Raw genomic sequence first — 17,441 nt, 5'->3', positions numbered from 1 at the left:
TCACCCAGCCTCCCAGACTCACTAATGTACATAGACGGGATCGCCTCCAGTATATCCTCTTATTGGTCATCCGTAATAGCATCTGCGTCCCTGACCCTAAGGGGTTGATCGCCCAAAGATTTGTCTAGTTGGTACATCAACTTAATCAGTCCAGGTAGATGGGTCACATTGGATACACACCTCATATGTGGTTCTGTTTTGGTTTCTAAAGGAGTCAGTCGTTTTTGTGCATCAAATGCATGACACACTTGCAAGTATCTGTAGAAGCTACTGTGTGGCAGCGATAGCTTCTCCTGCAGCTGTTGAAATGATTTTGTACTCCCTTTATCGCTTAGCTTCGCCAGTTTAACCAAGCTCACAGAATTCCAATACGCACTATCCTTTATCTTTGCAAATACCCCAAGAGCCACGTTGTAAATCCCACAATCCCCCGGAACTGCTACATAGGGTATGAATAATTTTCCTCGTTGGGAGCTAGTCAGATTCCCGGTGGAAGCCCCCCCCCCTCATCCAAGGTCATAAGTAGCTTAGTGGTACCTAAATAGTAGCTAACCATTCCTGCTGACTTCACTACCATTCTGTCAGCCACCCATCCCCGTTGATGTTGGAGCTGTGCTGCAAAGTTATAGCGCCACGGATTGGGGAGTGCCAGTCCCCCATTCATCTTTGAGTGTTGTTATGTTTCCAGCTTGATGCGGGGGTGTTTCCGACCCCACACCAAGTCCCTGAAGAGGGCATTGATCCTGTAGAATCTCTTTAGGGGCAAACAGGTTGGGGCATGATGTAGTGCATAAATGCATAGAATGCTATTTTGTTATATAACTGGCCATATCGGAACCCTTCAATATCCGGAGAGAGCATCCTGACTCAGGAGATGAATCTTGGGCCGAAGCAGATCGCCTACATGACTTTCCAGAGGTATGACGATCAAATGGCTTAGTGGCAACTAGCGATAAAACTGCTCTCTGGCCAGCATTATCCACGAGAATCTGTAAACTGAGGAATATTATGGAGGTTGTTTTCGCGGGCATGAAGCCTGTCTGGTCTGAATGAATAATGGATGAAATGGCATGCGTTAATCAAGGACAGGGCCTTTGCTAATATCTTCACGTCAGTGGACAGTAAAGAATTGGGCCTATATGACTCAGGCATCTGGGGGTTCTTCCCTTCCTTGGGTAATACCACAATAATGGCTTCTTGCATCGACCTGGGTAGGTTCCCCTTCACAAAGGACTCCTCAAAGAACTTTAGTAACTTAAGTAAATGTCACGGGTGGTCCCGCGACCCATATCACTCACCCGTCCTTACCTGTCCCGGCTCCTGTCTCGGCTTCCTTTGCCGTGCGCGCATTCCTGACTCCTATGGCAAGCACCCGCCGGCTTCTCTAGATTTAAAGTGCCAGTGCTGCTCCAGTTAGCTTGTTTGCCGCTGAACCTATGCTACGGCTATCTATATATATCTATATATGTATGATGGGGCCCCCAAGCTATGCAGGGACTTTATTACCCAGTGCGCCCTGCACATTGAACTCATGCTACGTCTCAAATTTGTCACGGAGCGATCCAAGGTGGCATTTATCATCAGCCTCCTCTCAGGGAAGGCCCTGGCCTGGTCTAACACTCTTTGGGACAGAGACGATCCTGTCATGGCTACTCACACAGCATTCCTGGCGGAATTTCAGTTCGTGTTGCTGAATCTGAGCCAGGGGAACTCGTCTGTGGGAGAATATGCTGTCCAGTTCAGTACCCTGGCTTCGGAACTCTCCTGGAACGATGCGGCCCTTTCCGCAACATTCAAACTTTTCCTCTCACATTAAGGCCTCCTCCGTGATTTCCAAGTCTTTGGAAGGCTTTCCATCGTGTTACTGGGACTTTGCTGCCGTGTACTCCAAGAAGCAGGCACAGACCTCGCTGCCACATCGTCTGTACGACTGCCCTATAGAGCTGATGCCGGGTACCTCTCCTCCCTGGGGTCAGGTGTACCCTCTCTCCGTACCTGAGACCGCTGCCATGTTGGAGTATGTTAAGGAGAACCTGCAGAGAGTGTTTATAAGTAAGTCCTCCTCTCCAGCTGGTGCAGGGTTCTTTTTCGTGACAAAGAAGGATGGCTCCCTTTGTCCTTGCATTGATTATCACGGACTGAGATCATGGTTAAGAACCGCTACCCTCTGCTGTTGATCACAGAGCTGTTTGACCACCTGCACAGCTCTAATATTTTCTCCAAGCTGAACCTACGTGGGGCCTATAACCTCATCCAGATCCGCGAGGGTGACGAATGGAAGACAGCATTTAACACCCGAGATGAACATTTTGAGTACCTTGTGATGCAATTTGGACTTTGTAATGCTCCAGCTGTCTTCCAGGAATTCGTCAATGACATCTTCAGAGATCTGCTGTATATGTGTGGCGTGGTCTATCTAGATGACATTTTGGTGTTCTCCCCAAATGAGACCCACCAGTTTCACGTAAGGCAAGTTCTTGTCCACCTACGGCTAATAGTCTCTACGCCAAGTTCGAGAAGTGTCTGTTCCAACAACAAAGCATTCCTTTCCTAGGTTACATAATCTCTGACAAAGGTCTCCAGATGGATCCTGCTAAACTGTCTGCAGTTCTGCAGTGGCCGCATACAGAAGGTCTACGAGCCATTCAGAGGTTCCTCAGCTTCACAAACTATTACCGGCAGTGAACCAGACTCTGGGTGCTATCATCGTCATTTTTTTCTCCCCGTCAAGACGACTAGTCCACTCTGTTGCCATTGGTGGAGTTTTCCTATATATATATATATAACGATAGAAACTTGGTCCACGTTTCCTGGGTCCTTTCGAGGTGCTGACTCGCATCAATGCGGTGTCCTGCAAGCTGCGCCTTCCACCCACCATGTGCATCCCGAAGTCCTTCCATGTCTCCTTGCTCAAACCTGTCATCTTGAACCGTTTCTCCTGGCAAGTACCCCCTGGTACCCTTGCGGCTGACTCCTTCTACATTTATGAGGTAAAGGAGATCCTTGATATGAAGACGGTGAGGGATAAGCGGTTCTCCTTGGTTGACTGGAAGGGGTTTGGGCCGGAGGAGAGATCTTGGAAGCCCGAGGACAATATCCGCGGTGGTTCAGAGGATCCACTACCCCCAATCCTGACAGTAATAGGATTCCCCCAAATGACACTCGTTATTTTAAGTCTTTTTCTCTTTTTTTGCAAAAGAAACATAGCGTTTAATTTAATTATTACTAATAAAATGTAAGTCTTAATACAAGTACGGAAATGAGCCTCTACTTGTTTGCCTTTGGCAATTTATGAACATTATTTTCAGACAAAAGTCTCCCTTTAGCAACAGACTCAACTGTCTCATTTACAGTGGGTACAGAAAGTATTCAGCATCAGCATTCAGCAAGTAGTTTACATTTTTCACTCTTTGTTTCATTGCAGCCAATTGGTGAGATTAAAAGATTTTCAATTTTTCAATTCAATGTACTCCCTGCCCCATCTTGACAGAAAAAACAGCTTATTTATCACAATGGTCATAAGTATTTAGACCCTTTGCTGTGACAATTATATTTACTGCTGTCCATTTCCTTCTGATCCTCCTTGAGATGGTTCCTGCTTGGGCGCGCAAGTTTAAATACTATTAGTTCTATTGTACCACCCATGCGTGCCAATTCTGCACATGTGCCCTAGGGGGTGAGTATATTAAAGGAGCTGTGTACAATATGCACAGTGTCCAGTTTGTCACGTTCTGAGGGAAAGAAATGTGAGATGGAGATGAATCACATGCCAAGATATTTTCCAATATTCAAGGGATAAATATGGAATTACTCGGTCTTAGTGGTAGCTGGGTGGGCGTCAACAGGAATACAAAATAAGGAACGATAGATATATTAAACATATGAAGCAGGTGGATAATGAAAAGGTGGATATCAATCAAGTAGTAATATAGGAAAACCATATTATACCTTTCATTCAAGCTGTAAGGTCACATTGGGGCAGATTTATCAAGCAGTCTGAAAGTCAGAATATTTCCAATTGACCATGGCAACCAATCACAGCTCCCCTTTAAAATATTCATGAGCACTGGTGAAATGAAAGCTGAGCTGTGATTGGTTGCCATGGGCAACTGGAAATATTCTGACTTTCAGACTGCTTGATAAATCTGCCCCATTGTGTTTAACTTAAATATCCAGAAATTTTCCCTCTTGATGAGCTGGGTTAATCTATCTGGATGATGTTTGGGAATCTGTTCAATGGAAATTAGAGATAACTTATCTTTGTTATTATGAGAATAATAATGAAGTTAGAAGCCATTCTTGATTTTTACATCGCTGTGTATTTATTCTCTCCCTTAAGGTTTGAGCACCCGCCGGTTTCTCTAGATTTAAAGGGCCAGTGCTGCTCCAGTTAGCTTGTTTGCCGCTGAACCTATGCTATGGCTATCTATATATATCTATATATGTATGATGGGGCCCCCAAGCTATGCAGGGACTTTATTACCCAGTGCTCCCTGCACATTGAACTCATGCTACGTCTCAAATTTGTCACGGAGCGATACAAGGTGGCATTAATCATCAGCCTCCTCTCAGGGAAGGCCCTGGCCTGGTCTAACACTCTTTGGGACAGAGACGATCCTGTCATGGCTACTCACACAGCATTCCTGGCGGAATTTCAGTTCGTGTTGCTGAATCTGCGCCAGGGGAACTCGTCTGTGGGAGAATATGCTGTCCAGTTCAGTACCCTGGCTTCGGAACTCTCCTGGAACGATGCGGCCCTTTCCGCAACATTCAAACTTCTCCTCTCACATTAAGGCCTCCTCCGTGATTTCCAAGTCTTTGGAAGGCTTTCCATCGTGTTACTGGGACTTTGCTGCCGTGTACTCCAAGAAGCAGGCACAGACCTTGCTGCCACATCGTCTGTACGACTGCCCTATAGAGGTCCTTTCTACATACTGTAGGGGATATGGGCATTGGAATAGGTATATCACTTAATCTGATGCACAGTTAATGAATGAGTTAATGTTTAATTGTTCACCTGTACCAATTGATTGAAACTGTTGTGTCCTATGTATGATCATTTTAACACATTAGGCACCTTGCTCTATTACATCTAAAGCTACCTGTAAGATTGGGAAAGAGGGAGACCCTAGTAATATTTGAACTTTAAGCATTTTGTTGGACTTTAGTGGGAGGCAACAGGGTTTTTAATGTAGGGGCTCTTCAAAATGTAATGCTTGCTTTAGCTGGTTGTACTCTTTTAAAGTAGTGGTCTTTGAGTGGGACAGACCAGTACTTCGACAAGATGCACTTAATGGTCCTGTGGTTTGACCTGTAGGTTGTGATAAAATTCAGGCCCATGCTTGTCGTTGGTTCTGTTTCCTTCTTATGTGCTAGATCCTCTTTCTGGGAAAGTTGTTTTGCTCTTTTGGTATGCATCCTTCAGGATATTCTCCGGGTAGCCTTTTTTACAGAAGCGTTTATGTAGGACCTGTGATTTTTTTATGAAAGGTATGTTTTTTTTTCTTGCTCTTTTGAATTGGCTATAAGGTACTTTGGTTAGCCAGATTTTAGAGTGTTCACTTTTAAAATCCAGGAAGCTATTTACATCTATGGATTTAAAGAAAGTGCGTGAAGATGAGCCATTATTGGAGTTGACTATGATGAGGAGATCTAAAAATATGATCTGTGTTGATGAAAGGTTCAAGGTTGGATTATGCCCCAGGTGTTTGTATTGATCTTCTGGACAAAATCCATGGCCTCCGTCTTGGTGTCATTCCAGATGAGGAAGAGGTCATTAATGTACCTCTTAACCCCTTACCAACAAAGCCACTTTTCACCTTTCTGACACTACCCATTTTTTCAAATCTGACATGTGTCACTATAAATGGTTATAACTTTTGAACACTTCAATACAGGGCCGGATTATAGGCGGGGCTCCCGTGGCTCGAGCCCCGAGACCCCCACCATCTTGCCCCCCAGGGGGCCCCCACCTGATCGCACCCCCCCGCGCCTCCCCTCCTGAGCCGCCCGCCCCTCGACACAGGTGACTGATACCCGCCCCCTGACACAGGTGACTGATACCCGCCCCCTGACACAGGTGACTGATAACCTCCCCCCACGAGCCTAACAACCCTGCATGCCCGAGCCACCAACCCCCCACCCGAGCAAGCAACCCTGCTCGTACTCCGCCGCCCCCCACGCGAACAAGCACCCTCCCTCCGCAACTCCCCCCAGCCGGGAAAAGGATCCGCCCGAACATCGGCTCCCAGACCTCCCCCCCTCCCCAGCCTTACAAGCAACCCAGCTTGTACTCCCACTGCCTGCCCCCCGAAAAAGCAGCCGCCCACCGCAACTCCCCCACAGCTGAAAAACGCACCCGTCCGATCACTGCCCCCCCTACACCCCCCCCACCTCCCCGGCCGAACAAGTGCCCCCCCCCCCGCCCGTGCAAGCAACTGACCGAAAAAGCACCCGCAAGACCCCCCACCCGCCCAAACACCTGCCAGATGCCACGGCTGGTCACCCTAAAAGGTAAGTATATAAATGTGTATTTGTGTGTATATATGATGTATATTCTGGGTATATGTATATACAGTGTATATACAGTGTATATGTGTGTATATACAGTGTATATGTGTGTATATAACTTTAATCCGGCCCTGCTTCAACATATCAAAGTGATTGTCAGGATTCAGGGTCAGTGGATCCGGTAGACCACCACGGGAGGTGATACTAGCCGACACCTGGGACCGGAATCTAAGTGGCACCTGGTCTTCACCAGAGCCCTTCTCAAGGCAGGATGGTCTTGCTGTGGCAGGGTACCACCAGGTCGTTCCTCAGGTGCGACTTGCCCGCGGTGGCAGCTTAGATCGAGGTACCTTAGCGGAAGACAATCTCGTGGTCAGGTTCAGAGACAGGGTCAGGCAGGTGGCAGAGATTCTAGGTCAAGTCCAATGCAGCAACGGGAGCAACGGTCAGCAATGTAAGGTCCAGGCAGATGAGCACATAAAAACACATAAAAAACACAAACTAACTCTATTGAGGGACTTGCTCAGGTCTCAAGTCACTTTGAGAGGCCTAAATAATCGTAAAACCCCATAAATTACTCCATTATACAAACTACACCCTTCAGAGTATGTAAAACAACTTTTATGAAGTCTGTTAACCCTTTAATTGTTTTACAGGGGTTAAAACAAAATCGTGTGCAATTTTGAAATTTCTATTCTTTTTGCTAAATGAATTTACACACCTCCCCAGTATAACAATACCCCATATGTGATGTAACAGCTGTATGGGCACATGCCAGGGCATCAAAGGGAAGCTGAGACATTCAGAGCAGATTTGCATTGACACTTTTTAAGGGATACACAATCTTTATTTTTTGGGCAATTTGGACATATAAGGGCTTGTTTTCTGTAACATGAGATTCACAATTACTTGATTTTAGTATGAGATTTTATTAACTCTTGAATGTATGGAGGAAAAGAAAAGCGTCAATTTTGGTCTCCTTTCTTTTTCTACTTTTTGGGGGCATATACCGTACACTAAAAATTCTATATTAACTTTATTCTATAGATTACTATGATTATGGTGATACCTCATTTATATATTTTTACTGAAGAAAAAACTAAAAAAGAGAAAATCTCATTAATTTTCGTATTGCCATCTTTTTGGAGACATAACTTATATTTTTCTTTGACAGAGCTGTTTTAGGGCTTATTTTTTATGTGTTGAGTTGTCCTTTTGAGTGGTACCATTTTGGCACACAACTTTTTTTGTTCACCCATTGGAAAATTTTTGTGAAGGGATTTTATAAAAAATTTTTAGTTTTTAGAGTATTGTTTTTACGGCGTTCTTCGAGCAAGTCCACTAAGGTTACTAATTTATTGTACAGATTGTTACGGAAGCGGTAATACCAAATATGTGGGTTTTTTTCATAATTTGTGTTTTTTGTACTTCATTAGGTATGTATAGGGAATGTTGGTGTTTAGCGGGACTTTCACTTTATTTAATTAATTCTTTTTATTAAAAAATGTTTTTACTAAGTGTTTTAAACTTTTTTTTATCTTTTTACCTTTACAAGATGTCTTGAACAATCAATGCTCTGATCGCTTTTTCAAGCTCTTGTTCCTATAACACATTGTAATACAGATGTATTACACTGTGTTATGTAACACACTGAGCATGTGCAGCCTGTTACAGATGGGTCTTCCTAGGAGGCAGCCCCGAGTCACTGGCAGACCCTTGGGCTGCCGTCTGTGGTAAGCGCAGCGGGTGGGGGGTCCAAACTGGTACACATTGCCCTTACATGCCGTGGCCTGTAAAAGGGTTAACACACACGATTGGAGGAATGTCCAATCGTGGGTGTATGCTATTATATACAGCCGACATCCACTGTCGAAATCCGACAAGCAGGACGTAGTACTACATCACTGTGATGTAGAACTATGTCCAATGTCGGTAAGGGGTTAAATATCATAATTTTGTCCCAAGAATGGTAACTTGCATTCTGACTGGAAATGTAATGGAGATCTTTTCTTGGCAATTTAATAAATTTTGATATTTTGACTTCAGTACAGTGTTTTTACCTTATCACTTCTTCATTCAACTGCCATGTGATTTATTTTGTGTATCTGTTTATTTTGCTCTATTTCCCTCATTTCAAGCAATGGTTACATTGGACATACTGGGGCTCATTTACTAAGGGTTCCCCAACGATTTCCGTTTTACACCGAATTGCCCCGGGATTTTGGCGCACGCGATCGGATTTTGGTGCATCGGCGCCGGCTTGCAGGCGACAGAAATCGTGGGGCGGGCCATCGGACAACGCGCAGGATTTAACATTTAGAATTGTGTCGCATGACACACACTTATAAGCACCGGGAAGAAGCAGGTGAACTCCGGCGGACCTCGGCGCAGAAGCAACGGATGCAGGAACTTGGGCGCACGAGCTTATTGGTGCATGCTTTGATGGGGAGCATTTGATAGTCTAAAAAGTCTAGAACTGGACTTTCTAGTTCCAGACTTTTTAGACTATAGAAAGCTCCCCATCAAAGCATGCACCAATAAGAGTTTTGAAAAATGAGGCAACAATTTAACACTTAACATCTTAAAATTACAAGTCCAGAGCCAGAGGTAAACTTACTGACTTGTTTTTGAGACACTTGTCAGTGCCAGTAAACAAAAGGAAGTAAAATGGAAGCAAGGATCAAGAAAAAGATCTCAAAACTCACCTGACAAACCACCCACATCCATCTTTTTCAGATTTTTGGCTTCTAAAATGCACACAGTCAGTTTTCCAGCAGTTGGAACATATCGTAGGGAAATGCAGATATCTCCAAGTTTTTCAGGCTGGAGGAAAAAATGAAAAAATATTTCATAAGGCACATAACACAAGTAGTGGTTTTCCATATAATACATTTTATGTTGCCTCTACATTTGTTTTGAATTACTTATATTTTTATTCATAAGTTGTCTGTTTTCAGGTGTTTAAAAATGTACATTAGAATCACATTGCACTGTGCAATGCAGATTGTTAAAGGGCATCTATCTTTACAATTTGCCCACAATGCCCACACATCAACCATACATTTGTTTTTATTTACCAGCTACTTCTTCCATACTAAAACTTAATTATGAGAATTGCAGAAGTGCCATTGTTAATCAATCACATTACTCCAGTGTCAGGAAGATTTGTAAAGTTTTACCTGCAGATAAAGAGAGACACTGGTCTCTGAAATTTTTATTGTGCATGGTCAACAGATTTAATTTATTTTTGATGCTAAAAAGGTTATTGCTGGGTTGTAGAAACTAGTGTCAAATATATCAGCACACTTGGTCTGAAGTCTGAAAGAATTTATGTGCCTGCATTATTTTTTTAATATTTGTCCATTTTCAACTCTACCATTCATATAACTATATTGTAAATGATTTCTTGGAAAACAAAAAAAGGTATAAAGAGTAATTTTCCTAAGCCTTGATCATGAACCCACTTAAATTAACAGTCTGGTTGTTCATTATCAACTAGGTATTGAAAGTGCTCAGGGTGCGGTCACACATCATGTTTAATGCATGTGTTTAAAAACGCATTGCAACAGCTGCAGAGAGTTTTGCATAATTAAACAGCTGTTGTTAACACGTGTGTTTACAAAACGCAACTGTTAACACATGCATTCGTTAACACAATGTATGTAAATGCATGAGTATTGCAGAGTATTATCATGAACAAGCAATCAGTTCCTTGTTCATGTCCCATGGTGAAATAAGTAAAAAAGTTATAAAAAACTATGTTTTTCAATAAAAAATACGTTTATAAATCACTAAAAATGCCCATAAGCCCCAAAACACATAAAGAGACATATAACGCTCAAAAAAGTCTAAATCATAACACAAACCCCACATATATAGTATCACTGCGTCTGTAAAAATCCATAGAATAAAATTAAATAAGTATTGAACGCCGTAAAAAAAAAACTTTAAAGACCCGCCAAAAATTACGGTTTTTACCTATTGAACCCTACAAAAAATGCAATAAAAAGTGATCAACAAAAAATATGTACTCCAGAATGATACTGTTGCAAAGTACAACATGTCCCGCAAAAAACAAACCATCAAACAGCTCCGTAGCCAAAAAGTAAAAATGTTATGGCACTTGGAAGACAGCGATGCAAAAACAATAGATTTCCCCCCACATTAGGGTTTTAATAGGCCCATAGAATAAAGATAACATGATTATTGGGCTATACGATGAACACGAAAAAAAAAAAAGTTAAAAATCCAGTACAGAATTGATGCTTTTTTACTCGTGACCTCAAAAAAAAAAATCCTAAATTTTCAACAATAGAGGATACCAACCCCAAAATGGTAACAATGGAAAAAGCATCTCTTCCTGCAAAAAAAATTCCGTCACATGGCCCCAATAACAAAAACCTAAAATTTTATAGCCTACAAATGGGGCCAATGAGGAAACTAAAATCCTGACAGCTGCAAGTCCCTCCTTCCTTTCTGCGCCTCTCCGTGCGCCCATAAAACAATTAACGGCCATATGTCTGAAATCGGGAGACATTTCATAACAAATTGTATGGTGGGTTTTCTCTTTTTATCTTTTGGAAATGTGTAAATTTTAGGGCTAAATGAACGTATAACCAACAAAATTTGCCCTTTCTAAATTTGAAAATGGGTTGATTATATAGGGGGTTTTAATGCTAAATATGCTAATTTTTTTTATTCATTTAAAACTGTATTTATCCCCAAAATAGTAAATTCTGAAAATACAGAAAATCGATAATCTATTTGTAAGCAGCGTGACATCAAAATAAATTATCCAGACATTTCAAAACTGATGAAAATGTAAAGTAAACATATGGGAAATGTTATTCAGAAAGTTATTTAGGTGGTGAATCTATCTGCCTGAAAAGGCGATGATTTCGAATTTCAACAATGGCAAATTTTTCAAAAAGTTCATCATTTTTCTTTTTTTTTTGTAAATAAACGCAAAACTTATCAGCCAAAATTTACCACTAAAATGAAGTACAACATGTGGGGAAAAAACAATCTCAGAATCATTTAGATAAGTAACAGTGTTCAAAAGTTATAACCATATAAAGCGACGCAAGTCAGAATCCAAAAAATGGGACTGAGCCTTAAGCTACAAAATGGCTGCGTCCTTAAGGGGTTAAATGCATGCATTAAGCGTGATGTGTGGCTGCACCCTCTTGGGTATAAAGCTGACATCTCTGAGCGTATTACTGAGTGAGTACATCTCTGGTGTATCTTGTTAGCTCATTGGGGCTCACTTACTAAGGGCCCCGCGGACTGCACTTTCGTCGGACATCCGGGCAATTTCCATTTAAATAAGGATTTAAAAGCCTTTTTTGTTGCATCCGATCGGATTTTGGCGCAATCAAGTCGGCTTTCATGTGACACAAACCAGTTGGCGGGCCGTCAGACAAGCCGACGGATTCGGACAAACCGCAGGATTTAACTTCAAAATTGTGTCGCAAGCCAAGCACTTACATGCACCGAGAGGTAGATGGTTAACTCCGGCGGACCTGAGCGGGGAAGCGACACATGCAGGAAATCGGGCGCACGATCTAAGTGCATTCCAGACGGACAATGCACTTTCGGGAACTCCGAGGGAATGAGTAAGTAAATGTGTCCCATTATCTCTGTGTGTAACTGTGTGATTCTGTGTGTGCTGCTGCTCCTGAGCTCCAGGAAAGAACCACCTCCACCTGGGGCCTGCTCTCTCCTCTCCAGGGGAAGGAGTGAGTTTCCAAGCAAAGGCCTGGGCAGCAAGTCCCAGTCTCATGCTTCACGAACTAGGCAGCAGGGGTAGCCATTTGCCGGCTAGCACTGTGGAAGTCTTGGGGGAGAGAAGATCCACCAGGAACAACAGCAATGCTGCTGGAGGAGGAAAGGTCGGTACCATACCCCCCTGCAGGACAAGCGGCCATGTCATCTAGCTGTGGTTCTGCCGACCTGGGTGAGGACAGTGACAGCGCAGAGGGAGGGGTGCTGATGGCCGAGATCAGACGGCTCGAGTTCCCCGTGCACCTCCAGAACTTTTCCTTTGGTGCTGATCTGCCAGAGGTTGCGCCTGGGGCAGCAAATCACAAAAGAAGAAGACCAAATCCGGGGAAGTGGTGAGTCTTGTGTAACACCCGGGTCAGCCGCAGTGTCAACTCACTCTGCAAGCCCCGTTACCCAGTCCAGCACAGGTCCTGCTGTGGATCAATGAGATTACAGGTGTGAAATCTAATGTGGCAATGGGTTTCGTATGTGGTGACAGTGGGGGACCAAGGGAGGCACCGGCTGAAAGGATGGACAGTGAGGGCAGCCCTGCGGAGGCTATTCCTTCAAAATCCAGTGCTGTGTGTCCCAGTGGGCGCCTCTTCATGCCGTTGCCGCTGATCATTTAGGTGGGGGACAGAGGCAGTGTGGAGGGGATGCTGACACTTCGGGCCCCCAATCTCCCACATTGATAAATGCGGACATTAAAACCAAAGTACTCTTTTGTGTCGGTGTTGGCGATGACCTAAATGAAAATAGTGAAGTTCAGCGGCACCGAATTCCAGCCAAAGGATCAACGGTTATTATTAACTAATCCCAAGAAAAGTATGTTAACATCTACTACTGATGATGCAGAGGGCACAAGTGTGACAAGAGTTGGGTTACCTTCTGGTCAATGCCGTAAACGGGGACCCTCGTCCATTGTTCCTGAAGATGCGGAGGTGGTCATGTCTGCTATGTAAAGCCATTACCAGCTATGGGAGTGAGTGATGTCAGTAATGTTCTGGTTGTTAGTGAGACTGTTGCAAAATGATTACCAGCTATAAGAGTGAGTGAATGAAGGAGTGACTGGTGGTATGGGTGGCGAGGTTAACATGTATGTGGGTAATGTTAATGTGGTGGTTACAGGGTTTGGTCCGGTTGCTCCCCCAGTAGCGGCCCCAGTTAAGAGCTATGCCAGTGTTGCTGCTGGGGAAGTGGCAATCCTACCATTCATTGATCCTGCATGCTTGTCTTTGTAGTGTTTCGATATGCCTGATAAATTACATGTACTTGTGATTGTATTAGGATTAGCACCCGTAATATGTCCGCTAATCCGATCTTTTAGCTTGCGGACAGTGTCCCCCCCCCATATTGCAGAGAGCATTTAGAACATTGTATTAGATACACTACATAAATTGATTTGCAACTGATATATGTTCTAATGCTATATATTGTGTTGGTGACTAGAGAGGAAAAAGAAGGGGATTTTTTGTGCATATATTAACATATGTTGCAGCAGGCGCCCCCGTAGTAATAGCTACCTTTAATTTACAGCCACGTTTTTTTGGGCTTATTGTTCATAAATGTTCATAAAATGTCTCCAAGAGTTCTGGCTCTAGTGGATAGGAGACCCCATTGGATAAAATGTTTTTTAAGGTAGGTTCGTGATTCAGTATCGGTAAGTGTTTCATTATTGAGTGCTAAATGTCAGCTTGGGTCTTTCCTGTGCGGCTCCATTTTTGGGTAACAGGTAAGCCGTGCAGGGTTTGCTGTTAACTATGTTAACAGCCCTTCTGCATGAATTTTTTGTACAACCTCTAGATTTCAGTCTCTGAGTGATGGTGAAACATTCCTGTTTAAATTTTGTATCTGATGTACCTAAATAACATTGATGGTTATGTTATATAGAATTGTTTCCCCCAAATCCCTTCCTCAAGCAATCCCTTCCCTTTCTTGTTTGAAATTGATGGACAAGTATCTTTTTTCAACCATATAAACTATGATACTAAACTATGATCCTGAACTATGATACTATGATGATGTGCAGGCTCTTTTGGCCCTTACAAACTCCCTGATAGGGAGATTTTTGATGGTGTGTGAAGCATGGCAGCTAGAAGAGTGTAATAAGGCAGTGATTTTCAACCTTTTTTGAGCCGCGGCACACTTTTTATACTTAGAAAATCCTGGGGCACACCGCCAACCAAAATAGCACAAAATGTCACTAAAACAGTAATATTATACATATAGCTAATGATATACACTCACCGGCCACTTTATTAGGTACACCATGCTAGTAACGGGTTGGACCCCCTTTTGCCTTCAGAACTGCCTCAATTCTTCGTGGCATAGATTCAACAAGGTGCTGGAAGCATTCCTCAGAGATTTTGGTCCATATTGACATGATGGCATCACACAGTTGCCGCAGATTTGTCGGCTGCACATCCGTTCCACCACATCCCAAAGATGCTCTATTGGATTGAGATCTGGTGACTGTGGAGGCCATTTGAGTACAGTGAAGTCATTGTCATGTTCAAGAAACCAGTCTGAGATGATTCCAGCTTTATGACATGGCGCATTATCCTGCTGAAAGTAGCCATCAGATGTTGGGTACATTGTGGTCATAAAGGGATGGACATGGTCAGCAACAATACTCAGGTAGGCTGTGGCGTTGCAACGATGCTCAATTGGTACCAAGGGAACCAAAGAGTGCCAATAAAATATTCCCCACACCATGACACCACCACCACCAGCCTGAACTGTTGATACAAGGCAGGATGGATCTATGCTTTCATGTTGTTGATGCCAAATTCTGACCCTACCATCCGAATGTCGCAGCAGAAATCGAGACTCATCAGACCAGGCAACGTTTTTCCAATCTTCTACTGTCCAATTTCGATGAGCTTGTGAAAATTGTAGCCTCAGTTTCCTGTTCTTAGCTGAAAGGAGTGGCACCCGGTGTGGTCTTCTGCTGCTGTAGCCCATCTGCCTCAAAGTTCGACGTACTGTGCGTTCAGAGATGCTCTTCTGCCTACCTTGGTTGTAACGGGTGGCGATTTGAGTCACTGTTGCCTTTCTATCAGCTCGAACCAGTCTGCCCATTCTCCTCTGACCTCTGGCATCAACAAGGCATTTCCGCCCACAGAACTGCCGCTCACTGGATGTTTTTTCTTTTTCGGACCATTCTCTGTAAATGCTAGAGATGGTTGTGTGTGAAAATCCCAGTAGATCAGCAGTTTCTGAAATACTCAGATCAGCCCTTCTGGCACCAACAACCATGCCACGTACAAAGGCACTCAAATCACCTTTCTTCCCCATACTGATGCTCGGTTTGAGTTGCCGCCATGTGATTGGCTGATTAGAAATTAAGTGTTAACGAGCAGTTGGACAGGTGTACCTAATAAAGTGGCCGGTGAGTGTAGATTCTAAATTCTTTTTACTTACTCAGTGTGAAACCTGGGCCTGTTTCGATAAACACAAAAGGGATATCCTGGCAGAAATGGTGGAAAGACACACACGAAGCTCTTCAACAGTTCTCAGTTTCTCCCTGTTTTTAGTATATGGTGCTGATTATTATGTGGCTCATATACTGCAAAATAAAGGGGTACAATGAGAAGTACTATGGCCATGAGGCCAGAGTACAAGTGCCAGCTCATATACTCAGCATATGAGCTGGTACTTGTAGTACTCCAGCCTTATGACTATAGTATTTCTCATTTTACATTTCTCATGGTTATATGCAGTATACTGCTGGAGTACTAAAAGTACCAGCTCATATGCTGAGTATTCTGCCAACAGTTCATATACTCAGGCAAAAGCTCATAGAGTCAGCATTATTGGTGGGCATTACCTTGGCGGTGGGCAAATGCAAGAGTCTCTCCGCTCTCAGGATGATGCGCCGGCCTCGGTGACGTCATTTTGTCGCGCGAGGTTCAAAGCTTGCGCATGTGTTATTGTACACGTCTCCTACATTGTAAGAAGCCGTGACTGTGCATCGCTGCGCATTGCCGGGAAACAAAACACAGGAGGCACCATAGTTTGGGGAACTTTCCCCGCGGCACACCCAACCATATGTTGCGGCACACTAGGGTGTCACGGCACACTGGTTGAAAATCACTGTAATAAGGTATAACCAGAGGTTTTTTTTTTTCGGAAAAGAAAAGTTTGTACTTTATTATTGTCAGTATCACCAACTAGTGCGATGTCCAAGAAACAAATCTCTTTTTTTTATACTTGTAAGTGAATTTAAGATTGAATGGGTTGGTATTTATGTAATCAACAAAGTGACCGTCTCCTGGCCTGAAACCCATACAGTCGTCTGTGTACCTTCAATACCATGCTATGTTCTGTATGTAAGTATTCCGTGGAGTGTAGAGGTACTGTTCTTCCCATAGGGCCATGTAGAGGTTGGCCAGAGACGGAAAAGCTGGCCTCCATCGGAAATCCTAACTCCTGAATATAGAATTTAGAGTAAAACCTAACCTGTTAGATAACAAAAAAGTGAGAACCATAATGATATAGTCCTGGCAGATTTCTGGCCGTGTTTAAACCTAAAAGGGAATGGAAACATGGATCTTCATATTGGTCTCTTGAGGCCAAGCCGTATAGCAGAGTGGCGGTCCTGTTTACCGCATCGGTAGAATTCTGACAGGTTATTGAGTTAGAAATGGAAAGGTGACTGATCCCAGGTGTCCTCATGAAGGGCCAAGAACTTCACCCTGTTGACATCAATGGTCCCCAGTCCAAGTGGGACTGGAAGTGTCTCTTTATGAGAACCAAGCCCAACCTGTTTTTCTTTTTAAACTACGTTTATATTGAGTTTTTCAAATATAAAGTATTACAAATACAAATTTAAGGTATTACAAGTACAAATTGTTAGACTCTCTCAATTGTAAATCTCTCAAATGTTAGTCAATGTCCATGCTTATTATGCTACACATCTTACCATGGTTGAATTCCATATTATATTTGCTTAACTTTCGCCAAGCCACAAATACATTATAGCATGAGAAGTAAGTAAAATAACAGAAGAACAAACAAAAACCAATAGAACCAGTCACAGGATTTCGGGTCATCTAGGCCTAGGGTCTGTGTTTAATATTGTTGTCATCTCGAAGAGTCTCCACTATTAATATTTTCGCACTGAGATAGTTCTTGAATGGCTATGGGTGGGGAGGTAAATCATAGTA

At 43.2% G+C, this 17,441-nt stretch overlaps 1 protein-coding gene across 1 annotated transcript in view; it reads right to left on the bottom strand.

Moving 5' to 3' along the window:
- Positions 1–17,441, bottom strand: part of SYT2 (synaptotagmin 2) — a 371,992-nt gene that overhangs the window by 75,038 nt on the left and 279,513 nt on the right. Inside the window, exon 7 of the mRNA XM_072137239.1 lies at positions 9,216–9,333. Coding sequence (XP_071993340.1) covers positions 9,216–9,333 — 118 coding nt within the window. The remainder of the gene's footprint in view (positions 1–9,215; positions 9,334–17,441) is intronic.

This window comes from Engystomops pustulosus, chromosome 2 (assembly GCF_040894005.1).
Source record: "Engystomops pustulosus chromosome 2, aEngPut4.maternal, whole genome shotgun sequence".
Lineage (NCBI taxonomy): Eukaryota > Metazoa > Chordata > Amphibia > Anura > Leptodactylidae > Engystomops > Engystomops pustulosus.
Note: the sequence above shows the minus strand (reverse complement) of the source record. Positions and strands in the feature narration are given on the sequence as shown.